At 27.7% G+C, this 27,471-nt stretch overlaps 1 protein-coding gene across 1 annotated transcript in view; it reads left to right on the top strand.

Annotated features, from left to right (window-relative positions):
* The window catches only part of LOC129959476 (inversin-like), a 56,010-nt gene that overhangs the window by 9,728 nt on the left and 18,811 nt on the right, over nucleotides 1-27,471 (top strand). Inside the window, exons 4-12 of the mRNA XM_056072324.1 lie at nucleotides 547-648; nucleotides 11,390-11,488; nucleotides 14,320-14,395; nucleotides 16,428-16,534; nucleotides 17,166-17,334; nucleotides 17,844-18,051; nucleotides 18,440-18,520; nucleotides 22,433-22,532; nucleotides 24,552-24,661. Coding sequence (XP_055928299.1) covers nucleotides 547-648; nucleotides 11,390-11,488; nucleotides 14,320-14,395; nucleotides 16,428-16,534; nucleotides 17,166-17,334; nucleotides 17,844-18,051; nucleotides 18,440-18,520; nucleotides 22,433-22,532; nucleotides 24,552-24,661 — 1,052 coding nt within the window. The remainder of the gene's footprint in view (nucleotides 1-546; nucleotides 649-11,389; nucleotides 11,489-14,319; nucleotides 14,396-16,427; nucleotides 16,535-17,165; nucleotides 17,335-17,843; nucleotides 18,052-18,439; nucleotides 18,521-22,432; nucleotides 22,533-24,551; nucleotides 24,662-27,471) is intronic.

Here is a 27,471-nt window from a genome sequence, read left to right as displayed (position 1 = left end):
CCTTTTCACACATTTTTATAATTCAACAGCTCTAAAATAGACATTTTAACTCTGAATTAATTTACCTGCAAATGTTTGCTGTTATTAAAATAGAAAAAAAATCATATAATGCATTGTCTGGAAATTAATACATTGTTCTGTAACATTACGTTATTTACTCACAATGTCACATCAAATCCAAAATTTTTATTGTCTGATATTCTTATTATTTTAAACTGAATATTATGACTTAAAATTATTTACATTTCAGTTATTTATACTATAAATATGTGATAATTCTTCAAGATTTACTCAAGCGGAGAAAATCTTGGTGGATATGCAATTAAATAAAGTGCTATTTTATTAATTTAAAACGTTTTATATCAGCTGAACTATTAGAAATTAAATATTAGTTAATTTCTTATTTTGTTTCCATATTTAAAGCCCATATTTAATTTTATGGCTGGTCTTTTTTAAAAAAAATTTGTATGCTTACTTTTTAAATCATCTAACTTTTTAAATAAAGGAACTCTCATGCTATTAACTTTATTTGTATCACTGTTACAGGATGCTAACATTTGTATACCTGATGAAGAAGGCAAAACACCATTGCACTGGGCTGCCACAAATTCGAGTGACAATGCTTTGGAATGTATAAAAATTTTATTGGTAAATATGACTGTTCTTGTATCTTTTTTTCTGTTTCATGGATGTATTTATTATATAATTTTTTCTTTATTAAAATGCTGAAAATTTTTTTTTGAAATCTTATTGGAAAATAAAGCTATGAAAAATTATGAGATATATTTGAATTTTTCATATAACATATATATCATATGAATTTTACACAAGTTTATGCATTATTTTAGATTTAATAATGATCATTTGTTTAAAATTTTAATGATAAAATTGTACTTGATTGTTGCTGCATAATATGTTTCTACTCTTTGCATTTATTCTTGCTTACTAACAATAATAATTTTTTTAGGTACATTATATTTTCAATGAATTTTAGCTTATGTTAATATAATTAATAATACTAAAATTGCAACTATACCATGATTAGTAAATTTGAAGATGTTTATCAATAACATTATTGTTTATTTTATAAATTTTTCCCTTCTCAGCAAAGTAGTCTCTTCACTTTTTTTTTTATCATTAAAATTTTTTTGTGAAGTAAAGAATGCTGCTTTATAGTTTCGATTCTATTTTATAAGTTCATCTCTTATTTTTAGTCTATTCATATGTATGAACGAAATACAGATGTTTTGCTATTAAGTAATAATGATCCTATTTAGTCCTTTGTTTTCAATAATTGACTTTCCATTGCCTCAAACAGCACTTTTTCAGAACTTTTGTTTTAGTATTTTGATATGAATTCATAAGTTTTATTTAAAGAGATGGATCATTTTTTCATCGCAATGGAAGAATCTAAGAGAAAATAATTAATATTTTATTTTTTAAATATAAAAGATTTAGCAAGTTATTTTTTGCATTTGATTTTGCTCATTTGCTCATTAAATTAATCATTCAATCTGTTTAGACTGTGAGAAGATTAATCATAATTGTTGCTCCCAGATCTTCACACTAAATATAATTCAGTGGCTATTCCTTCCTGTTATATAAAATTTTTTTCATATGCCCTATACATTTAAGAATTTCAGGTTTATCAAAATATATAACTATTTGGAGTATACAGGGCATCTGAAATACCTTGACATCAGCTTTTAGTCTGTAAATATTGATATCAAATTAGAAATTAATTTTGTGTTAAATTACGAATTTGGATAAAGAAATGCATAATTTTCTGAAATCAACTAAAAATGTAATGTCTGTAAATATTGATATCAAATTAGAAATTGTGTGTTAAATTATGAATTTTTGTAAAGAAATGCATAATTTTCTGAAATCAACTAAAAATTGCAGTGTTACATTTCGAGAAATACAAAATATCTTCACAAGAAGAAAAAAAAATCTAGTAAGGAAAGTAGTTCCCATTGGATTGTATATCGCACCAAAACATTTCAAGGAATGTATTTAGCCAAAGGTATTAAAGATTAATCATAAATTGCAATGAATTATTTTTTGCGTAAATGTAAATGACACATGACAAAGATGCATGCAAATATAAATATTTGTATTTAATCTTCGGTTTGATTTGTGAAATTGTCAGAAATATGCTTTTTGTAAAAGATCTAAACTTTTTACATGATTAATTGCAAATTTATTGTGGAAAATGGATATGAAATGTGTGCTTATGAAAATATGTGCCTGCATATAGGAATGGTGCTATTTGTACAAAGTTTAATTGTTAACAGCGTTATTATTTCTGCAAAAATCAATTTATTCATTGTTTGTAATTGGCGTGTAAAGTAAACCAAAGAGCCAACTTTATTAAAATTGCTCCTCTCTATATTTTCTTTTTTTGAAATCTCCTAATAATGTTCTAAGAACTCTTAAATATTTAAACTACAACTTATTCTTTCAAACTGAAAGCCATTTGTAAAAAAGAAAAGAGAAAGTTCAGCATATATCATGTTAAATATTGTGTGCACAACAGTCCTGATCGAATATATTAATCAGATGTCCTTTACTACTAAGAAGATATTTCATTTTTTAATATTTTTAAGAAAATATTTTAAGAATTAATATGAAAAACACTGAGAAAGAAACAATGTATACACTTAATCCTTTGTAAAAGCAAAAAGGTAAGAAAAGTATAACAGGTCATAATTGCTATAAAATAAACCTTTTTTTAAACAGGAAATTAGTTAACTAAAATCGAAATTATAAAAATTGAGGCCAACTAATTAACACTAATAAATCAATCTTTTTTCTTTTTAAAGTACAAAGGAATATATGTTGTAGTATTAAAGATATGTGTTTTTAAAAAAATGAGCAAAATTAAAAATAGATGAAGAACCTATATAGGATTTGTACAGTGACTTGCTGAAAGCTACTTCAAATTGTTCAAATCAATTCTATTACATGTTACTTCAAATTGTTTAGAGGAAGGTCAACAATTTTTACAGCCATTAAACATTCAATATTAACATTTCAAAGAAGCTTCTTTCTTTCTTCAATAATTGGGTTCTTTCAGCAATTCTAAGTCTTACAAAGAATCTTCTTTGCATTATCGTAAAGAAATTCTTTGATCCTCGGATTTCTGAATATTTCTATCATATAAAAAGATGACATGAATGAAAATATTTTATTATAAAGGGTTATTTGTTAATCTTTCTGTAAATTAGATTAATAAAAAGATACTGCACTTTGTGCATTTTAAGCTTAATATGATTACTTTCATAAAGTGGGAAAATATCTTTGATTAGAAATTTTGCCATTCTATACATAGACTATTTCTTTATTTTCGCAGCATCGGAATGATAAAATTAAATTCTTTAAGCATTCTCTATATACGAAGATGTCAGCTTTTGTTTTTTGGCAGTTGTGCATTTTAAATAAATTTATAAGGAATTGTCCAAATTAAAAGCACAAAGAATTGCTTTTTCACTAAGACTTTTTGAAGGAAAGATTTGCATGCCTTTATCATTTTAGATTTTTGAGATTCACTTTACTCTTTTGACACAGCTCCACAGTGGTCATGTCTTTTAAATCTATTTTTAGATTTAATTGCTGACATTACTTCTTTAATTTAAAATTATAGCTATAGAGTCTACACATGAGTGTAATTGCCATTCAAGACATATCATTAAGAAAAAAAATTTCTGGAATGAACTAGAGGTGCATTATTTTGTAAGAATAAGTTTGAAGATAAATCAGTAAAACAGAATTTTTAGAAAAGGTGTCTTAACTCACATCAGAATTTATTATTACTTGTGAATTTCTTTGAAGTTAATTATTGTTTAAATGTGGAAATTTTCTGTTTGTTTTTTAATACTGCACCATTAATCCAACAATATCAGCTTAAAATTTCCATACATCAAAAAACAGATTAATTTGTGGTTTTTATCAGTGGTAACTTGTCAAATATTTCATTTGACTTTTTTTTTTTTTTTTTGCAGTATTTTTACTCCAAAAAGGAAATAAGGGTATCAAACTACTTTTTTTGCCATGCTGTAATTATGCTCGTAACCTTACTAAATATAGAGAGTAATTTACTCATTTTGTATATAGGGACTGCATAAAAATTAGAATTTTTTATTTATAAATTTTTCTTGTAATTTTTGATTCTATAATTTCTGCACCTTTATTTTTAAAGCACCTTTGTAATTTAAGATTTCTTTTTATTCATGGCCCAGTATTAATTTCTTAACTCTGAGAGATAGACATGTACTTCCTATCAAAAAGTACTGTAAATGATGTAAAGAGTTGCATTTTATGTTACTTCAATGAATAAATGCGATGATGATAAAAGTAAGAAGTTTAGATTTTATACATTTCCCTAGTCCTATTAATCATATATAATTAATCATTCTTGACTCTTTAACATTGTAGGGGGGCATTCTTTTCAAATCAAAACTGATCCAAATATAAAGCTTTGAATGCCACTATTTTTGATATTTTTGGCCGACTCGAGGAAGATATTAAAAGCTTTGTATCACAATCAGATTTTATTGCAGAAAAAGGCAAGATTTTCAAATCTGCCAAAAAGTATTTTTCAAAATATGACTAATAAGGTGGAGAACTCTATAAAGATTTACATTTCATGATTTCTCTGCTGTATATATTTATTTAATAAAATAGCATTAATTTTAAGGCACTTTGACTGTTGGAAGTGCTCTGTGTGATGAAAGGTATTCTGGTACGTTCGGATTTACATATTTTACCGCATTTCCCCATAAAAGTTGGACAAACTGTCATTGAACTTCGACTGTATAAAAAATATACTTAAATTTATGTTTTTCTGTGAAGATTCGGCCACGAAGGCATTTAAGATCGGTCCAGAAATTCATGAAGAAAAGGGTTTTGACTCACCCATTTCTCAGAATGTATTGAAGCTTTCAATAAGTACATGCATTTTTAAATGTAAAAAAAAAAGCATGTGTATTTGAGAAAATATAAAGATTTTTTTTTTCCTTCAAAAAAATTTCGAATGTTCCGTCAATTTGTTTGCCTTATAAAACACAGTTTACAAGCAAATTATAAAAAACTTATTTAATATGTGACAAAGTATTACCAAAGCATTATATTAAAATTTAAACGGAAATCTTTAAATATTTGAGTAAATATGAATATTTTTAGTAAATAAATTTTTCCTGTGCCAAAGCGAAATATAGCATATTTTCCCTTAGATAATATCAAGGCCAAATATCTAGGGCAATTTCTATAAAAATTCCAATTACCATTAAAATTCATAAAGATATCTGCATTACAGCTAATTGAATTTCTGTTATTCAGAGACAGATGAGGGGTTTTCCATTAATTTAAATTCTTTAATTCAGTATATTTTGAATAAACAAATGGTTATACTGAAATTTATAAAAGATCAGAAACATACTAATTACTCCTTCATATTTATGCATTAAGAACATATTATAAATTGCAGTAAATTAGGCATCATCGATAACAAAATATCTTATTATGTTATTCATTATTATTTGTACGAAAATTAAAACTTCAAATATTATGTAACTTAATATATAAAACAGTTAAAAGCAGGAATTCATCATTCTTTCAAAAGGAAATTGGAAAGCTCTGTCACTGATGCGAGACATTGTGGTCTGGCTTGAATATGATGATCCATTTAATCTGTTAGGTATTTTATTTAACTGCGATCCAGACTCAGTGTAGACCAGTCAGATTCTTCAAAACCTCTTTGGAACTTCGAATTCACATGCCTCAAGTTCATCACATGTAAATCACAATGCCTCATGTCAGTGGTAGGGCTTTTCTTCTTTTTTGTGAAAGAATGGCATCTAATTCCCGCAAAAAGCATTTTAAGAATTCTTGTGTGTAGTCTTCATTGAGTAGAAGCTACTATTGCATTCAGGGCCGGTCATCTGGGAGGTGCGGCGGGTGCTATGCACCCAGGCCCCACGACTGAGGGGGGCCCCACCGTGATTAAGAATTAAAATATTGTTCTGAACAATAATAGCGTTTATACGTACTGAAAGTGGGTGGCTGGGTGCCGTTATTAGGCAATGATCGCAGTGATACCTATAAAAAAAGGAGGGGGTGGGAGTTGATTTATCAATAAAGAAAACCCTTCAGATGTTAAGACAGAGTGGCGCGACTTCTGGGCGCTAGCGGCGACCAGAATGAGGCTGGGTTCAAATGGACTTATCGGCTATTGCTTTTTTCTGCATCTAATGTAATATTTCTTATGCGTGCAAGCATGTATGTTTTTTATATTAAGTTGCTCAAACAAAAAGTAAAACGAAGATAAATTAAACGATCAACTCCTAGCAATGCACATTGCATTCCTGTTTCACCGGCCATGAACGGAATGAAAAGAATCAAGGAAGAAGTTTAAATGTAGCAGTCGGCGGATTTAGATATATCCGAAGTTCATAGTGTATATTATAGTCTTGTGCAAGTGTGCAAAATATTGTTAATATAAGGTAAGTAGATTTGCAATCACTTACCTCACATATTAGGTAATAGCTTATAATATAGCATATAATAATTTGATAATTCATTCTATAAACTGTTTAATACTGTTAGATATAACCATGTCCACGCCAAGAAAATATCCCTCTGGGTGTCAAAAAAAAAAAAAAAAAAAAAAAAAAAAGAATTATCAGAAAAGAAAAAAGAAAATCTAAACTTCAAGAAGTCACAAGTAGATCTGTTTTCTTGGCTACGAAATAATTCTGGCAAAGAAATTGCTTCAACTTCAGAAATTACAATTCAAACTTCAACTGGGGAAGAAAATTCCGCGCTAAGTACATAGTCTAGCAATGAAAATGTTGAAACGGTGAAATTTGTTGAAGAATCGTGTGTTTATACAAATGTTACCGAATCGGAAAATAATGACGAAAATGACAATAACAAATATGATCAAGAAAGTATAAATGATCCTAGTTTATGGCCAAGTATTATAACTGATAAAATTAGAATGTTTTGTATTAAAATCGGACCTGTGCAACACAAAGGAGTGTTTGCTAAAAATGCAGAAGGTAGATCATTTTCCACTGCATACTACTTTGAAATAATGTCAAATGGTGAAATTCAACTTTGCAGCTGGTTAATTTATTCAAAGACGCAAGACTCCTAATTTTAATTTTGCTGTATTCTGTTTTCCAAAAGAAGAGGAAATGACCAAACTACACGATTTATAGGTGGCTATAATAACTGGAGAAAGCTGTCAAATGTAATCCAAAATCATGAACGCTCTAGTTGTCATATTAATTCGTTTATTGCTTGGAAAGAATTATTAAAAATACTAAATTTATGTTCGACTATTGATAAAACGAATCAATTTAATATAAGTGAAGAAACGGCATGACTCAAATTACTATTTCAAAAAATTGTAGATGTGATTCTATTTTTAGTGTGTAATAATTTTCCACTTCGAGGAACCCACGAAATAATAGGTAAGCCTAATAATGGAATTTTTTTAAAGTTTAATCGAATTATTAAGTAAATACGATCCTGTGCTAATGGATCATATAAACAAAACACATTCTAAAAATAGAATTGTGCATCATTTAGCTCATAGGTCACAAGAACAAATTATTTCTGCGTTAAGAAATGAAGTCCTTTAAACACGATATAAAAGCAGCCACGTACTATAGTATCCAAATGGATTGTACTCCTAATATTTCCCATTAGGAACAAACTTCAATCATTATTAGATATTTAAATTTTGAAGAGAAAAGGTTTAACTATAAATGAGTCATTTATAGGGTTTATTGAAGTAACTGATCTGATTGGTGAAGGACTTGCAAAAACTCTATTAGAAAGATTAAGCGAACTTTATTTAGATATTATGAATTGTAGAGAGCAAGCATACGACAACGGTAGTTACATTAAAGGGAAATATAAAGGTGTACAGTCTAGAATACTTTCTGGAAACCCGCATACAATTTATGTGCCTTGCCTATCACATTTCTTTAATTTATTAATTTGTGATGCCACTTCCAGTAGTATATATTGTAAAAAGACTTTGGGATATTGCAACGCTTATATTGCTTATTTTCCGCATCTACAAAAAGATGGAAAATTCTACAAAAGTATTGAAACATTTCTCTTAAACCATCATGTGACACTCGTTGGAAAGCCAAAATAGATTTGGTTAAATCTGTGTATACACAGTTTGAACAAACTTGTAATGCTCTAGAAGAATTTATTGATGTAAATAACGATAATACAGCAGTATCCTAAGTTAAAAATTTATTAGATGCAATACAAGAAATGCCATTTATTTTATGTTTAAATAGTATGGTTTGCAATATTGCCCAAAATTAAAAGTATCAATAAATTATTTCAAACAAAAATAATTGTTCTTGACTCGGCTTTCAATTTAGTCAATAAAATTAAAACTGAAATCTAAAATTTAAGAACAAAATTTAACACATTTTTAGACGATGCAAAAGTACTAGCACCTAATTTGAACATTTCAGAACATTTTCCTGTAAAACAGATTCGAAAAAAGAAAAGATTGTATTCCGAATTAGCAGAAGGCGAAGTTATAAAAAACCCAGTAGAGGAATTGAGGTGTTATTTTTTTAACACTGTAATTGATAGTATTATTGTACAGATAGAAGATAGATTTAAAAGTATACCAAATATTATTTCTGATTTCAAATTTGTTACTGATATAAATATTTTAGAAAAACATGAATTAGTGAAATGTTCCAAAAACTTTGTGAAGTTTTATAACTGAGATGTAGATGAAAACCTAATCCAGGAAATTTGTTTCCTACGGGATTTGATTTTGAATGAAAGAGATGTAAATAACGCACAAGACATACTGCAATACACACTAAATAATAATTATAACGAGGTATTTCTAAATGGATGAACTGTGTTAAAACTTTTCTTTACATTGCCAGTTACTATAGCAAATACTTAGCGCTCTTTCAGTAAATTAAAATTAATAAAGAATTATCTTCGGTCAAGCATACGTGTTCAGAACGCTTAAATGCACTTGCTATATTAAGCATCGAAAAAGAAATTGTAAAAAATTGTAATTTTTCTGAAGTAATTGATGTATTAGCAAAACCAAAATCACACATTAAATAGACATGCATTAATAATATGTGTTCGTGTTTTTTTTTTTTTTTTTTACCTTCACAAAAAAAAAAAAAAAAAAAAAAAAAAAAAATAGTGTCCCAAATGGCTTCTTGCACCCGGGCCCCTTCATAGAGCAGGCCGGCTTTGCTCTTAAACCATCATATGACATTCGTTGGGAAACCAAAATAGATTCTGTTAAAGCAGCGTATACGCAGTTTGAACAAGCTTGTAATGCCTTAGAAGAATTTATTGATGTAAGTAACAGTAATACAGCAGTATCTGAAGCTAGAAGTTTATTGTATGCAATACAAGAAATGCCATTTATTTCATGTTTAATAGAATGGTTTGCAATATTATCCAAAAGTAACACTATCAATAAACTATTTTAATCAAAAATAATTGTTTTTGACTCCGCTTTCAATTTAGACAATAAAATTAAAACTGAAATCTAAAATGTAAGAACAAAATTTAACACATTTTTAGACGAAGCAAAAGTGCTAGAACGTAATTTGAACATTTCAGAACATTTTCCTGTTAAACGAATTCGAATGAATGAAAGAGATGTAAATAATGCACAAGACATATTGCAATGCATACTAAATAATATAATGTTAAAACTTTTCTTTACGTTGCCAGTTACTTTAGCGAATGTTGAGTGCTTTTTCTGCAAATTAAAATTAATAAAGAATTATCTTCGGTCAAGCATACGTGTTCAGAATGCTTAAATGCACTTGCTGTATTAAGCACCGAAAAAGAAATTGCAAAAAATTGTACTTTTTCTGAAGTAATTAATTGCGAAAACAAAATCACGCATTAAATAAACATGCATTAATGATATATGTTGATGTTTTTTTTTTTTACTTCACAAAAAATTATTGCCCCAAATGGCTTCTTGCACCCGGGCCCCTTCATAGAGAAGGCCGGCTCTGATTGCATCAAAATATGTGACTCCCTCATATTATAGAAATTAACAAATCTGCTGAATAAGCAAACCCTAAAGATGTCCAGTGGCGTTTAATTATATTGTAAATTAAGTTATAAAGTGTTAAAAATTCAGTTCATGTGCAAATTATAGTGACAACATAATAAAATTATTTTAATTTACAATGCCTTTTTACTGTATTTTATTATTTAATTATTAACTATTTTTTTATTATTAACTTAATTTATGGAATGGGAGGAGGTAATTAATATATTTCTAACTTTTTATTGAATTTAGTGCAACTATTCATAAATTCAAGTTATGAGAATATCAATTTTTGGAAAATCTTTCGTTATATTTGGATTCTCATAAGAGCAACTGAAATTCAGCTCTCTGAAATGCCAAGATCTTTCTGAATTTTGATGATATTTATCTGGAATTTTTATATAATTTGCTCAGTATATATGACTTGAAAATTATGAAAGGAAAAATATGCTGTATTTCGTGCCTGCCCAGTTTATATACTCAAAACATTTAGATTTCCTCAAATATTTACAAAATTCCCTTCAATTTTTATTGCAATTTTTTGATTATATTTTGTCAAATATTCTGTAAGTCATATGATTTGTTGGAAAGCTGTATTTTATAAGGCAAAGAAGCTGAGGAGAAATTTTCGGAATTAAAAAAACAAAAAATCTCTCTTTTACAGAAATGCGTGTAAATATTGCCCATAGCAATTGAAACCATTATTGTAAATTTCAATTCATATTTGTTTTCTTGGAAGAGGACAAGATAAAATTCTTTGTTTAAAATAGTTCCTCCAACCTCTTTGGTGAAATTCAGAAAATTCCATTAATCAGAATATAAGTGGGATGACTAAAGCGAAACTGAAGAAGTCATGCTGTCATACATTAGGTGTGTTCTTGTTAAAATAATTCAATCCAAAGTGAGACGACATAAACATTTAATATTTACATTTAAAACATTTTAATATATCGATCGTAGATTAACAGAGGTAACGCTAATGCGTATTTCAAATTTTTCGAACGCACGTAAATCAACAAAGCAGAGTTGAGTTTTCACACAACTAAGTTCAATAACAAATTGTTTTAAGTTGCGCTTGAGTTATTTTTGCTTCTTCGTTACACCACATAAGAATTAATTTCGGTTTACGATTATAGTAGATGACCTGGATATGTTTTGGATAAATATTTAAGGAATTTTGCCAAGGTCAGTATATTTCAGACACTTCTTACATTGATGCAATTTTGAAACTTGTTCACATTGTTGGAATTTTAATTTTTATGTTGTTTGAGCCAGAGTTCATGCTTTATTTATTTATTTTAGGAAAAAGAGAATAGTCTTATAAATTGGCAGGATTATGGTGGTAGATCTGCTCTTCATTTAGCAGTTGCTACTGGAAGTACAGATGTTGTTCGTTTTTTGGTTTGTAAAAATATTCTTATCTATGGTAATAAAGGGCAGTATGTGTTGACATTTTTAGAGATCAATCCAAGATGGAGATAAATATTCATTGCTTTATTTTTCCTTTTATTTTTAAAGATTGCATGCTTTTTTTAGAATTTTTTTTTTTGGAGCTTGGGTTATATATAGCAATAAGCAACAGTAATACAAATACAAATGCAATTAATTATTGGTGAAATCACAAAGTATTCATGAAAGTAAAAGAAGGCTTGAGACAGCATTATGACTACTTGTTTTTACCTCCAATTTCTATTGCATAATATAATTTGGGATTTAGATAATTGTTTGGAAGCAAGTTTAATTATTTAAGCAATTATACATATATATAGTGCGCACGCGCTCACTATATATATGTATAATTTCGAAATTTGCGTGTGTGTAAAAACATATTTTTGGTCAGTTTCGTGGTCGAATAGAGAAGACAGTTTTGTAATTTTAAAACTTCGCTTTATTCCTTCCCTGGAGGGATAATTTATGTACAAGAAGCGAGGACGAATTTACGACCGTTCACAAGAGCAGAAGAGCGTGAAATATTTATCCCCAGTGATTATATACTGTGAGATTCTGATAGGGATTTTTTTTAACACGTGACGATTTAAGAAAGGGAATTATTGGCATCTTTTAAAAGAATTTGCGTAGTTTGACAGATTTTTATCCTTCAATCGGAGTGTGGGAATTTTCTGATTTCAGCACTTTTACAGAGCTTGTGTAGCATTAATTATATAAAGAAAGTGGAATGGGATCAGGAAATAAGAGAACGTTTTAGAATTAAGTTAATATGGGTTAAATTAAGATAAAAATTAAGGAAATTAATTAGGGTGTAATTAAATTAAGAGATATCATTACATACACATATCTCTTAATCTAATTTAAATTCTGATTAATTTCCTAATTTTTATCTTAATTGGGCCCATATCAACTTCATACTAAATGTTCTCTTATTTCCTGATCCAGTTCCTATTTTTTTATTTAATTAATGCTATACGCGCTCTATAAAAATGCTTACTTCTGCCTTTCCTCGCGCTCTGAGTGAAGGATTAAAAATTCCTAATGCTTAGCATATTCTCTTAAAGATATCTAAATTTCCCTATCCTAAAATTTTTCCCTGTTAAAGAAATTTCTATAAAAATCTCATTGTGAAAATCATTAAAAGGAGAATTTTGCTCTTGTGTCGCGATGTAGACTGAAGTATCTCATCGCTTCTTCCATATACATAATACGCCTCCCAGGATAGAATAAATTGAAGTTAAAAATTCAGAAGTGTCTTCTATTCGGCTATGCAACTGTTTAAAAAAATATGTTTATATGCACTAGTCGCCTGAGGTGACTAACTGGATCGTCAAGAATATTGGTTATATATGTTTCAGATAAATCTTTTAGATATTACTTCATGTCCATGATTTCACCAAATTGTTTGTATTTAAGACTTGCTATTTTAATTGTTATATTCTGTGTATTGTGTCATAAACCTTTCTAAAGAGGACAATCCCTTATAATGTACTAATGTTGCTATAAACGTAAATATCTGCTTCGTCTCTCTACCAAATTTCGCAGTATTTTAACTTTTAACTTTGTCTTGTAAACTATGCAGTTGTTAAACAGAATCCTTCTTTTTTTAGCTTTCAACAATGCAAGAAAATCATGCGAATAAATAGTTGATGAAACAATAAAAGTTTTTGAATTTCTAAGCAACAATGTAATTTGTTGTTGGAAATGATAAAAAAAGTGTATTTTTTAGAAAATTGCTGAAATTCAGTAAATATTCTCATGGCTACTTAATTGGTATTATTAAAAAGAAAATTTTTTATACTGTGAAATGGCGTAAAATTCATTTTTGTGCAGTGATATTTTTGGAAGTTATCGCGGAAAAATGCAGAAATTCAGTTTAATTTTTAATAAAATTTCAAAAAAAAAAAAAAATCATTTCGAGGTGGTTATTCCCATCCTTCAAGGTATACATGTGCCAAATTTGGTAGCTGTAGGTCTGAGCCGGAACGCGCACAAACACATTTTTATTATTGGTATAGATGTATATTGAGAGAGATGCATTGTATAACCAATAATTTAAAATCTTTTTTATATTTGTATATGGAGAACAATATTTCAGCTTTTTAATATTTTTTGCATTAATTTTACTACAAATTTAAGTTTTTCTATGTTTTATAGTTAATTAAAAAGATATTTTGATATTATAAATTCAATCAATAAATTGTGCATACTTTCGCCATTTCTATTACAACTACCAGCTGTATTTGTCATGAAGCTTATGTTTAAAGCAGCTACTTCAGCCACTGCAGTTCGAGCTATATATCATGAATGAAAAGTCATGATCACAATTTTGACTTATTGTTTGACGTAATTTTTTGAAAACAAATTTTTCCATTCAAGTTTTTGATGCTGCTGAACTCTGAATACTTTCTGGTTGGGAAAGCATTCAAAATAAAATATTACTAATGTTTTTCTCTAATATATAAATATGTCATGGTCAAATTTGTTGCTATAAGTAAGAAAATAAAGTTGAAATTATTTTTAAATATGCATTTTTTTGACTCACTCTACAATCACATTGTGTTAAATGCTATTTTTAAAATGTCAGTTTTAACTTAGTTTTAATATTTAGTTTGCATCTGAATTCTTACGGTAGTGATGATTTTGAGGTATGTTTTAAAGAAATATTTTGCTGAATTTTAAAAAATCATTTGCCATGAATTATATTGCATATCTGCATGTTAATTTTTCCCCTTATGTTTAAAACTTTCTTTCATTCATATTTGTTTTATATTTAAAATCAGGTTTCTAGAGATGATTGCAATATTGATATTCTTGATAATAGTTTTTGCACTCCATTGCACTGGGCTGCTGGAAAAGGTAATTTTTAGATTTGCTACATGTATTTTCCATACATTATTTATGAAATTACAGATTGCTTCCCTACATGATGAATATTTCAAATATTTAATGAAGCATTTTTTTTCTGAATTGCGTTGTAATTTTTTAACTACAAAGTACTATATGTTCATGTAAGCTTGTTTAAAGTTTGAACTATGAATTTCTGATTATAAGTCAAATTTCATATCTTAATATAAAGCTGCTACACCACCAGGAAAAACAGGGAATTTAAAAATCGTCTGAAAAAACCGGGAAAATGCAGGAAAATTTGGAAATTTTCATAAAAGCAGGAAAAAAAACCGGGAATTTTAAGTTTCTTAGTTATTTTTTCGCAACCAAAAAATGCCGATCTCTAAAGACTGCATGAATAAAAGATTGTAGTCATAGCTTCCAAAAACGAAACAATATCATTCGCGATTCTTTAATGCCGAAACTCACACCTTTTCTCTCTCCCTTTTTTTTTTGTGTATAGATCATACTAGTTTCGATTTGCAAGACATTGCTCTTTTGCCATGAGATTCCCGAATTGCAGCTAATAAGCATGCGCAAGACATCTGTAACTGCGTGAACGAAGAGAATATATTTCTCTGGCGGGATTAGCAGCATTCAATCTACGAAAGCATTGCGGTAGTGTTTTGTCTACCATACTTGAGTTTATTGAATGGTTTATTATATGAGAAACTGTAAGCTTATTCATAGTAGATTAGAGAATATTTTTATATCAAAGAGCTGTTCAAACTTCGTATGTAATACGAATTGGACGGATAAAAAAAAATTAATCCTGATTTTGCTGAATGGGTTGCATAAAATCAATTTACTGCGTACTTCTCGCTTTGTAAGAACATAATAAGTCTAAATAATATGGGAAAACAGGCACTTACTAATCAGGCCAAAAGAGAAAATCATACAAGATTGTGTGCTAGTTCAAAAGAGTCATCATTGATGCTGCACTTAGTATCTAAAAGGAATGACACATCGGATTCGAAAACGTTAGATATCATGTCCGAAAATAAACTTATTTCGAACTTTTTAGTTCAAGGACGATAATTTAAAGCTGAATTTTTATGGGCATTAAAACTTATTGTATCACATTCGTCCTTTAATTCATTCAATGATATATCATAAATATTTTCACATATATTCACTGAAAGTGAAATAGCTGTAAAATTTACGTTAGGATTTACAAAAATATTATACCTTATTTGTTACGGATCAGTTCATTAGCTCCATGAAACTGATGGCTGAAAATGCTGTAGAAGTTGCAAAAATTAATACCCAAATGTTTGAATTAGCAAAAATGAGTAAATAAGAAAATAATCTTGCTTTGTAAAGTTTTTTATTAAGTAATCGTTATACGATATGGATCATGATAACAAAAATGTTTTGTGCTTCATTTCACCCGAGTCCTTAATTTTATGTGACTTTCAATTAAAGAGCATGAAAGGTAATATATCCCCCCCCCCTCGCTTAATATATAAATTTTGTCTTCCTAAATTCTAGATAATAAATAAGGATAAATTGTTTTTTTCTTCTTTCTGTATGTAAATAGAAACCTTCTTTTAATATACTATTATTTTGAATAATGTTAAATTGTTGTTTCCTTTCCTTGCTTTTTTAACTCCTTCCTCCACATTCCATTATGACTAGCACTTGAGTGTTATTCGCGCATTTTCTCTTATCTTGAATACATGTACAGGGAAAAAAAAACAGAGAATTTCTTTTTCCAGATTTTAGTTGCAACACTGTAATAATCAGTTTTCTTAAAGGGAAGCAGAATACACAAATTTTCACAATAAAGAAAATTGCTGTAACATACAAAAGAATGCATCTTTTTCCTTTTAATGTTAGTTATTTTAAAATAAATTTAAGTTTTTTAGGATAGATTTCTTCAAATGTTGTTTTGTTATGAAGCATTTAACTAGTGTGATTTTCAGAAAATTTATTTATTATTGTTTTAAGACCTACTTTTTGATATTGGAATGTATTTGCTATTATGATATTTGTTTAACAGGTTTTTATGATAAAGTTGATATTCTTTTGAGTGGAAGAGCATGCTGCACAAGTGCAGATGATAATGGTGCAACTGCACTACATTATGCAGCATACAGTAATCATGCAGTAAGTGAAATTCATTTACCTAATTAGAATGATTTTAAAGCATTATTTTACAGTTTATTAATATTACTTTTTTTTAAAAATCATTGAAAAAATTCAGAAAATTCTTATAGAATAATTTTATGTGAAACTGCTAAATAATTTCTTTACTGTAACATATTTAATAATTTTTAATCATGATATGCATTTTTATTTCTTTCCCATAAGGAATACTATAGCAACAATTTTTTTTCCTTCAAAGATTAAATTCCTTAAAAGAATTCTCTGATATACTACTTTGAATAGGAATTTTTAATGCTTTTTTAATGTATAAATGCATATAGAAATCACAGAAGTTATAAGGAAGCAATAAATTTATATGAGAGCCGATAAAAAATGGATATTATAATACTGTTGGTTGAAATTTTGTTTCCATCTTGATTTGATAGAGAATGCCATGAATTTTTCATTGTGAAGTTTTGTTCTTAATGTGTTTTTATTTTAAGGTTAAAGATGCAACTGTCGTAATTATGCATAAAATGATTAAAATAAATTATGGTAAAAATATTAAGCGATGCGTAGTTTTTTTCAATTTCAACAAGAATTTTATTTCTTATCATTCACTGTAATGTCTCTTCAATTAATTTTTTTTCAGAAAACAGTGGAAGTTTTTGTATCGAGAAATTATGTATGTGTTGATGCTGAAGATAATAATGGACGAAATGCACTTATATGGAGTGCAGCTCAAAATGCGGATGATGTTGTCAATATTATGGCTCTCAATGGAGTAAATTTGCTGTTTGCCGACAAGAATGGGATTACTGGTATTTAATTCTATGCTCATTTGAAAAAAATCACATGAATTTCTACAAATGAATTTTGATTATGAAAGATTAGAAATTTGCAATAAATGAAATTTGTTATAATGCTTATTTAGTATTATTTTTTCTTATATGTTTATTTAGTCGTTATTGAAAGGATTAATGTCTTAGCAAAGATATTATATTAAATAAGCAAATTGGTGAGACATTTGGTGTTATGAGATTAACTAATGATGTTTGACAAGAAGTAAAAATGCACAAATTAGCATAACGTGCAAAAATGCACGTTTCACAAATTAGCAATTTTAAAACTGATTCAGATGAAATCTGTTTTATATTTTAATTAATGTTGTTTTTAATTAACCTAGAGAGATGTAATAATTTTTGTTATTTTTTCATTAAATCACTGTAAGACTTTATCTATTTTCTTTATATGTGCATTTGTCATTACTAAGTTTTGATTTTTATTTGCATATTCGTTGATTATAATATAAAAGCATTATTTCCCATAGCACTACATGCAGCAGCCCTTCAAGGCCATGAAGCAACAACTGAAATATTGTTAAACTTACAAGTTCCTGCTGACCTTAAAGATAAATTTGGAATGACTCCTTTGCTGCGAGCATGTGAATTTGGCCGTTCGAAAACAGCTATGCTATTAATTAACCATGGAGCTAATATTTATGAAAGAGACACAAAAAAAAGATCGACTCTACATTGGTACTTTCCGTTTGTAAATTTTTTGATTTAGTGTTTTATAGTGTATAGAAAATAAAAAATTTCGAAATAAAGATGTTTAAGAAGAAAAATCATGAAATCTGCATAATTTCTTTATTTAAAACTCGAATTTAAGCACTTTATTGGCGTCATTTATTGTGAAACTGTACCTATTTGAAATATTTATTTCTTTACATAATAAAAACATTTGCATGCTGGTTTGTTTCAATTTGTCTTAGAAGCTGCTAGTCTAAATTTAATGAAAACTTACATGACTGAGTTTCAGAATATTTCATAAGCAAACATGAAGATGCACTTATTCTTTGCTTGTAGATGCTTAATTTCATAACTGTTTAATTTCATAATTTTGAAATCTTATTTCTTTTTTAAGGTGTGCATTAGGTGGTCATGCATATTTATGCCAGATACTACTACTTAAGGGTGTTGAGTGCAATTGTGTAGATGTCTTTGGGTAAAACTTTTCATTTGTTTTTTGAGTTTTATTATCATTTTAAAATAATGTAATACATTATCATAAATGATTGTATAGGTTTTTTTTTAGTATGTTTTCGTTAATCTCTACCATGGAGAAAAGTTATGTTATTCAAATTGAAAATGAATATTATTGTTAGATGTAATTTAGTTAATTTTTCTCTAAGTACTAAAAACCTGTTCTAGAAATAAAGAATAATATCTAAATGTCCTTTCTTATACTATTTTTTTTTCTCTCTCTCTACCCTTCTGTTCCTTTAATTCATGTTTTGAAAAATATATTTCGGAAGCAGTTGACTTTATTTTGAACTATAAGTGCTGTTAAAAAGCAACAATGAGCCACTTTAATATTTTAGAAAGGAATTGTACCTGCATAAAGATATAATCTAATCTTTAAATCAGAAATATCTAAAATAGCATTGAATATTTATTGGAACCATACATGAATTTAAAACTTTACTGTATATTTTATTAAATATTAAATTATCTTAAAAAATGCTGTTGTGCGAATATATGCGAATTTTACTTAGGATAATTGTTTCTTGAATTCACATTTTAAACGAATCTGTAACAATCTTGTTGCAAACACCGCCATTTAAATAGCTCATATGGTTAGGCTCTTCCTGTACATATTTTTAGATTACATTGAATGGTATTTATATTACTATAAGGGTTAAGTTTTTCTTTAAAGAAACAAATATAAAAATTTGAAATTATTGTGGATTATATTGACCAATATAATTTGCATTACCTCATTCATGCCAGACATGCTTAATTTTTTCCATTATCTCTTTCAAATGCTTTAGAAAAATGCATTTCATAGACATGATGAAGTCAGCGTTCATAGGAATTAAATTTTTGTTATAAAAATGCAGAAATGATATGACTTTCTTTCTTTTTAAATTGGGAAATCGAATTTTAGTGTTATATGTTTCAGTATCTGTATAATCAAGTATTGTATGTGCAGTCGAAATATGTCTCGATATTACAGTTGCGATGTTTTAAATTTATGTATTGTGGTACCTTTTTTTTTATAGTTCAAATAGTCATCATGGTTAAAATTCTAACTTATAAATGATTATTGTACTGATAATGTTCCTTTAAGTAATAAGAAACCAAATATCCAGAGTTGAACTTTACATGGTTTGTTTTTCATTTAAGAAATCATTTATGTAAGGTTGTGATGAAGAAACTACAACCTACTTAGAGAATGTCCGGCTTACCGCCTATTGCAAAATTATAGTATAATAATTTTAAAAAATAGCATGCTCAGTACAACCCAGTGTGAGTTTAGATGTATGGAATTTTTAAAAATGTCATCGCATTAATGTTAAAGAAATTTGAAATTGATTTTTTGGTCCTTATTGAGTTCTGTAATAGATTATATATTTGCTTGCCAACTTTTTTAGGCCTAGTCTTAAAAACGTTTGCACATCTCTAGTCTAAGGAAGTGAATAAGATTTTATTTTTATGGTGATTCAAACTTAGTATCGATTTCTCATTTATTCAGTAATTATTGAGACAATAGATAGATGCGAAATATGTGATTCTTGTTCCTGCAATTTTGATATGTACTGAAGTCTATTCTACAATGATATTGAAGCTTTATTTATATGAAAACAGATATGAAATGCATAAGACTTGGGAAAAATCATTATCGGTCCTTTAAAATGGATAGATTTGTGAGAATTTAAAAAGTCAGTAGTTCACGAAAAGTAATAACAATATTTGATATCTTTCAAAAATTTTATTTGTCTTTTTTACCTATGAATATGGTTTAGAACATTTTATGTATTGTAAGAATTCTTATTATAAAGATCATAGGTTTGATTTATCTCCTGTTCATGAATTTGTACTATTCATTTTATCTTTTAACAAATTTTGCTAAAATTATATGAATTATCAATCAAATGGAGATAAACTGTAGTTTTGTTGACGATGAACTTTAGAATGCCAAATTCGGATTTAGTAGTAGTCGATTTAGTAAGGATTACTCCTCCCACTATTCTACTAATCAGTTCTTTTAATTAATGGCAAGATAGGAAAGTTACAGCATTGTTTCTAAGATTGAAATGTAAATAAAAAGAAAGCCTTTTGAAATTAGTTCTCTGTGTGAAAATAATAGATATTTCCGATAATAATTTCCTGTTAAAAATAGACTTATTCACATAATTTTAATCTTATTCAATAATAAAATAGCTTCGAAATAATTTTTTTTCTCACTGTGTATAAGTATTAGACCGAGCTGCAAAAATAAGAAATAATATTTTTCAAAATGGCAAGCATTTAAATTATACTTAAAAGCAAAGCTGCGAATATGCTGCATGTGGTTTTTCTCCGTCCTGTTGTGACTGAATGCTACATATTTCTTTTACAACAGCTAACAGAATGATTATAAATACCAAATTAAACGTGATGATCAGCATTCAGATCTTAAATCTTTATTTGCAGATGATGAAAAGATGAACCTCTTTTTAATTATGCATTTTGATTTTTAAACTCGCTTTCGGAGAGTTCACAGAAGTTAAGTAAAAGAAATAACTGCCCAATCAGAAGGAAAAAAAAAGGGGGGGGAGGCTTAGGTTTTCACCCGTCACATTTCAGTTTGATGTCATTAATGCTCCAGTTCGTTAAAAGTTATAGATACTCTCCTTTATGTGTGTTTCGTGCATAAATATATTTGTTGACTTCAGTACATCACTTGGAAGATTCGAACCAAAGCGGGGAGGGGGAGAAGACAAGAAAAAGAAAAAAAAGAAACGATGTGGAGTTTTTGACGATAGGATTGAAGTTCAAGCATAGTTTCAATTATTTAAATCATTTGTAGGAATGAGTAACTGAATGTAATCAGAAATCTTATAATCCTGCTTTATTAATTTATTTTAATGTTAAGCAATTTGCTTTTAATATCCTATACTTCAGATCATGAGAATTGATATTCGGAGTCCTTTGTAAAAGTATTAGAAACCTTTTTAGAGGTGCAGATAAGATAAGAAAAAGGTGTGTTATTTCTTTTGATTGACTTTTCATTGATCAATACATCCCTTGAAGAGAAAATGTTTCATTTTTTAGAAATCTGCTTATAAAATATTGAGCGATAGAAAATAGCTTATAAAAGTAGGGGAATATTTAATGAGATTTCGACAGTTTCACTGACATGTATTTTGTTCAGTGATGAAGAAAATTAAGAATTTTCCTGTAATGGACAAATGCTAAAAGTCATATTCTTCTCAAAACCTGTTGGAATCTCATGTTTAATTCTCATGTGAATTTATCTGGAAAATTGACTGTACTGAGGAATGATAAGATATTTTAATTTGGAAAAGAAAAATGTCCATGTAAATCCATGAATATCTTACTTTTAACTATTTAACTCTAAGCTTTGTTTAATATTTTTGTAAAGTATTAAAGCACAAGCGATTTAAAAGAAAAAATACATGTAAGTGGAAAAGAACATGACATAAAAAAAAAATAGAAAATGTGAGTTATATATGTGAAAATCTTCATATATATCATGATCCAAACTAATTTAAAGGAGCAGCAACTGTTTTTCTTAAAATGATATACAATTTTCTATCCATTTAAAAGAAAAACTAGTTTGAATTTTATAATTTAAAAATATATCTAAATGCATAAAATATTTTAGAGAGTCAAATGTCATTGTCGATCGATTTATATTATGTCAAATGATAAGGGCCAAGCTGGGATTATATTAAATAGTATCTTCTGTATTTTAAATTTCTTGAATTCAATTTAAAATCTTATTTCTTTAACTATCTTCATTAATAAGAGAGTATTTTCTTAATGTATTATAAAAATATTTTGTAAATTGTTAAACTAGAACCTTTATTAATAATATATCTGCTATAAAACATATTAAATTCCTCCTTAGAATGACACCTCTACATTATGCTTGTATGCGAAATGGCCATTTGAATTGTGTGTCTATACTTTTGGAAGCTAGAGCTAATCCTAACATTGTTGATATAGAGGTACATTTTTGATATTCTTTTTGATGTTAGATGACGATATTTAATGCCTGAAGGCAACTATGTTATGAATTTAAATTTAATATTATTTTTATTGATTTTGAATAGAGAAGAGAATTTGATAAATTGAATAAAAATATTTTCTTTTCTCCTCAAAATATCTAGATATATGAAGTGTGAAAGAAATAAGACAAAATTGAAAGCATTTTACTTAAAATTACGAACTTTTAATTACTTTTATAAAAATTACTCAGATTTTGCATGCTTATTAAAGGAGAATAGGACCCTTGCGGTGATTTTTTTTTCAGCCATAATAACTCAAAATTATTTTCTCCAGTTAATATATCTTCAGTCTAAATTGGAAAGAAGGAAAAAATGTTTGTAAAGTGTAAATGCTATTTTTTGAATAAAATACTACTACAGTTTCTCTGAAATTTCAAAAACACTGAATAATAGCAATATTGAACATTTTCTGCAATATAATGCATTGTATAATTTTACGGAATATATAATTCTTTGAAGTACTTATGAGAATTAGTAAGAAAATATATTTTATCTTGAAATATTCCAAAATAAATTGCAAAATAAACTCTCAATCGAGTGTTTATTTAGATTTTCATATCTTAAATTAGTTTTTAATTATTTAGTATGTTTTTTGAATTCTTTGCCGATGTACATAAAGGGAACTTTCATTCAACCTTTTTCTCATATTATTTAAGTAAATCAAAATAAATAATTTAATCTGTAAAGTGATTAATTTATTATATTTATCCTTTTTTATTTCTAAAAATAACTAAAATTAGCTTGACAGAATGGATTGAAATAGTGAAGATCATCTCTGATTTTCCCCATTCGATATTCCTTCTACTGAGAACTTAGTTCATTGGAAGAAAAGTCTAATGAGAGTAAATTTGTAATCAAGCAAAGTTCTTAGCTTTCTTTTAACCTTATTTGTTCGTGTGCCTTCTAATTCTGTGATATTACTACCATTTTTAAAAAGAAAGAGAATATGGTTCCCATTATTTTTTATCATTTGTCAGTCTTTCAGTTTTATTACACACTTTTTCAGTTTATTGGTGACTGATAATTAGAAACAGGACAATAATAATATCAATAATGTCTTGGGATTTTTTTCTCTTATGAAAAGTTTAAATGAATGAATATGTATTGGAATTTGAATTTTGTGATTAGTCCATTCATTACTTTTTATGGCAGTTTCTAGCTAAGGAAACTAGTTGCTGGGTACTTTTGTAAGACGTTTACAGCCACTTTCAAAAAGTTGTGCCACATTTAAATTATTATTGAGTATTTGACAGGAAAGGGTTTTCAGAAAGTTGTTTCTTTTATTGATATTTTCCATTTTTGCAAGGAAAAACAATATTGTCTGCTGTTTGTCTCATTGTAGAAAATGAGTGAACAAGGAAAATAAAATATTAATGCCTGGATGAGATCATAGTGCTGGATTGCATTTGATCATTTTGTGTTTGTAAAATCCTATTCTTTATGATTTTAAATGAAAAAACTTCTGATGAAACTTCTGAAAAAGCTTCTTCAATGCATTTTCATAACTCAAAAAGTAAAACAGTGTTATAAAAATTTCTATTTATTTTAAATTTTATAGCAACATAGGCATGTAAGAATATGTGATGTAATTTTAAATTAATTGGATTGGTATAAAATATTTAGAAATGAAAGATATTATATTATTAGCTTTTATGCTAATTCTTTGTTCAGGATTAACCGTACTTTTTTATTTCTTATTTATTAAACTGTATCAACAATAAATATGCTTAAAGAAAGCAGAGAAGAGGAGAAAAATCGGACACTAATTTTATAATTAGAGGAAGTATATTTTTTCTTATCTAAAAGATTAATGTAGAATTAGGAATATATTTTTGTACCTTTAAAATACCGAAATGTTATAAATATAATGATCTAAAAGTTAATTTAAAAATCTCTGATATGTTTTGAAGTCGATACAAGTTAACTAGAAAATACCTAATTAAAAATTTCTATTTTTAGGGAAAAACACCTATTCATTGGGCAGTGTTAAGTGATAATAAAGGTGTTGTCAAATTGTTGTGTGAATATGATGCCGATGTTAATGCAATGACCCTGAATCAGAATTGCTGGTATCAGTCTTGTATATTTTACATATAAAATTTTCTGATCATGAAACTGAAATCAATTTAAAGATTTGACTAAGTTTTCTGATGTATGTGAATTTTAATGTCTTTAAATTTTATAATTACACATTATGTTTTATATTTATTTTAGATATTAAATTTGGATAAATTTTGTGTTTGAATTTTATTATTAAAACTGGAGATTGATTTTTTCATACTGTTTTTGATTAATTTATTTTATAGTCATCTGCATGCTTAATTTATATTTTTTTTTAGATTATCAAATAGAGAAGACGTTGTTTACACCTTTTTGGACAATTTTTCATAAAATTTTTGTGTTTTAAATGTTGTGTTTAACTGCCGTTATTCTTTACAATAATCCTATTTCTTAATTTTTAAAATAATAATGTTATTTCTAAAATTAATATTGTAGTCTTTTCCGCTCATCTTAATAGCATTCCATATTTCATTAATAACTTTAGGTTTATGATTACAGGGTGGTCAGCCGATCTGAAAAAAGGGAAAACCATTAATGGCCAGGGAATTCCAGGAGATAGGGAAAAAGGGCAATTTATTCTAAAACTGGGATTAAAAAAAAGATTTTGCTAATTATAATTGTAGTTGATAATCAGCTGATCTTATTTCTTAAGTAGAATGGAACATCATTGGCAACCAGTGAGTGTCAGTCATTTACTGAAATCAGAAATGTAGGCCATCGGCATTTCTGTGCACACGCCTGACGACGGGATATGTACATTTATATTTTCGAGGGACCGGAATTCTCTTGTTTAGGGTCGTTAGCGCCATAAAGTGCCTTCAATTCTGAAATACACGCTTGTAGTGTATGATGGATTCTGCTTCTGCTGACTGATTTTGAAACCATTTTGTTCGTTATTTGTCTTATATCCTATGTTATACACTTTATTTTGTTTAAAAAAATTAACTTTAAGCGATTTCTTATATAATTTATATTACCATGATAATCCAATATTACTATAATTTGTTTCATTGTTTTTAGATCGAATCGCTATTGAGGCTCAGATTAGCATTCATGGTCTTAGTCAAAATAATTAAGAAACAATAAAGGTTGTTATATTAACATTCGGATTTTCAGTGGAGAAGAATGGGAAAAAATTAATTACCATAATCAATTTATTGTTTAGATAATAATTTCCTCGAAACTTTTTTCCTGAACGTCAAGTTGTGAAAGAAATTTTTACGACATAATTAAGGAAAATAGTTTTGTGAATTCACAATAATGCTATGATTTCCAGCTTTAATAGTCCTTTTGTAGTTTAATTTTTTTTTGGGGGGGGGGATTTTTCATGTACAAAGTATACAACGAAAATGCATTGTGATCGTCAAAATTTTTTCCAAATTTTGACGAATTATTATTTCTGAGTCCAGAAAACACCTTCATAACCTCTCTAAGTCTGAGAAACATATTTTTGGGAATTATATCAGTCTACCTGTGAACAGTTATCTCAAACACGCTTTACGATCGATGGATGAAATTTTGCTTATGGTCTTTCCACCAAATTTGTAGATTTCTATTAAATTTGGCTTATGTGAGTAAGGGATTGATCAAACTTGTTTCTTCTTCATATGTCAAATCTGTTGTACTATGAGTTGCGAAAGTATGAATTTCATGTTGATAATATCTAAAGTTATTTTAATTACATGCAAAGTATTTCCCAACATTATTGTCCAGGACTAATGTTTTGTAAATAAATATGTTAGATACTAGAATTAATTTATTTTTACTGAATTAGAAAGTATCGGCACATATCTTCTAGCATATTGTATTTGTTGATTAATTTGTTTGAAAAAATTGAGTAAATGGTTACAAAAATAATGCTTATCAGAAATCTAGTGATTGAAAATGATTTTTTTTAAACATTAATTTTTTTATCTTTTATTGATTTTCGTAAGAAAGAGTGAGATACTATTTTTTGCACACTATTAAGAATAGTTGTTCAATACATAGGCAAAAAAAAAAAAAAAAAAAAAAATCATTCTGAAGATTTTAGAGACTTCCAAAAAAGTCAGAGCAATTTTTTTTTGTTTTTGTTTATAAAACCAGAAAATAACAGGAAAAGTCAGGGGAAATCAAACACTAGAAATGGCCACCCTGGAGTTCCATCCTTGTTTTCAGTTGTATAAATGTGAAAAAAAAAATTCTTCTGTGCTGCTATTGGTGATTTAGTAGGTATGTGAATTAAAAATCTTGAGTTGACACTTGCATCTTATTTCATTCCCCCATGAAATTAATAATGAAGTTCGAAATATGATTTCTTGTTTCATCTTGGAATTCTATATCTTGATGAATGTATAGGTGACGAGATTATATTTCTTCCTTAAATGTTGACAATAAAATATTTTTATAATATGAGTAATTGATTTTTAGAATTTTTTCATCTCTGCTTATTTTTAATTTTTTTAATGTGTCCAAAACTGCAACAAATATGAACGCTTCACTAAATATGTTAGATTTTTTGAACCAAGTTTACAAAATTTTCTTTTTTATTTCAATAAATAAATAAATTTTATATCGTAATCGCATAAATTACCTACACTGTATCGAAAGTTACAGCATTTTTTTTCCGTTTTTAAACAGGTAAACACTTCTACAGAATTCTGCATCAGGGTATATATTTGGTTATATGTTTAAGCAAAAATCGACAAAAAAACTTTTTTTTTCACTTCATGTAATTTTTATTATTTTATTTACAGTTGCTATTCCTTTTTATCCCCGTTATCTTATATGCATTGATTTGTAAGCTGGAAAATATTTCAACTTTCGAGAAAAATTTAAC

This window comes from Argiope bruennichi, chromosome X1 (assembly GCF_947563725.1).
Source record: "Argiope bruennichi chromosome X1, qqArgBrue1.1, whole genome shotgun sequence".
NCBI lineage: Eukaryota > Metazoa > Arthropoda > Arachnida > Araneae > Araneidae > Argiope > Argiope bruennichi.
This window is presented reverse-complemented; position numbering and strand designations above follow the sequence as displayed.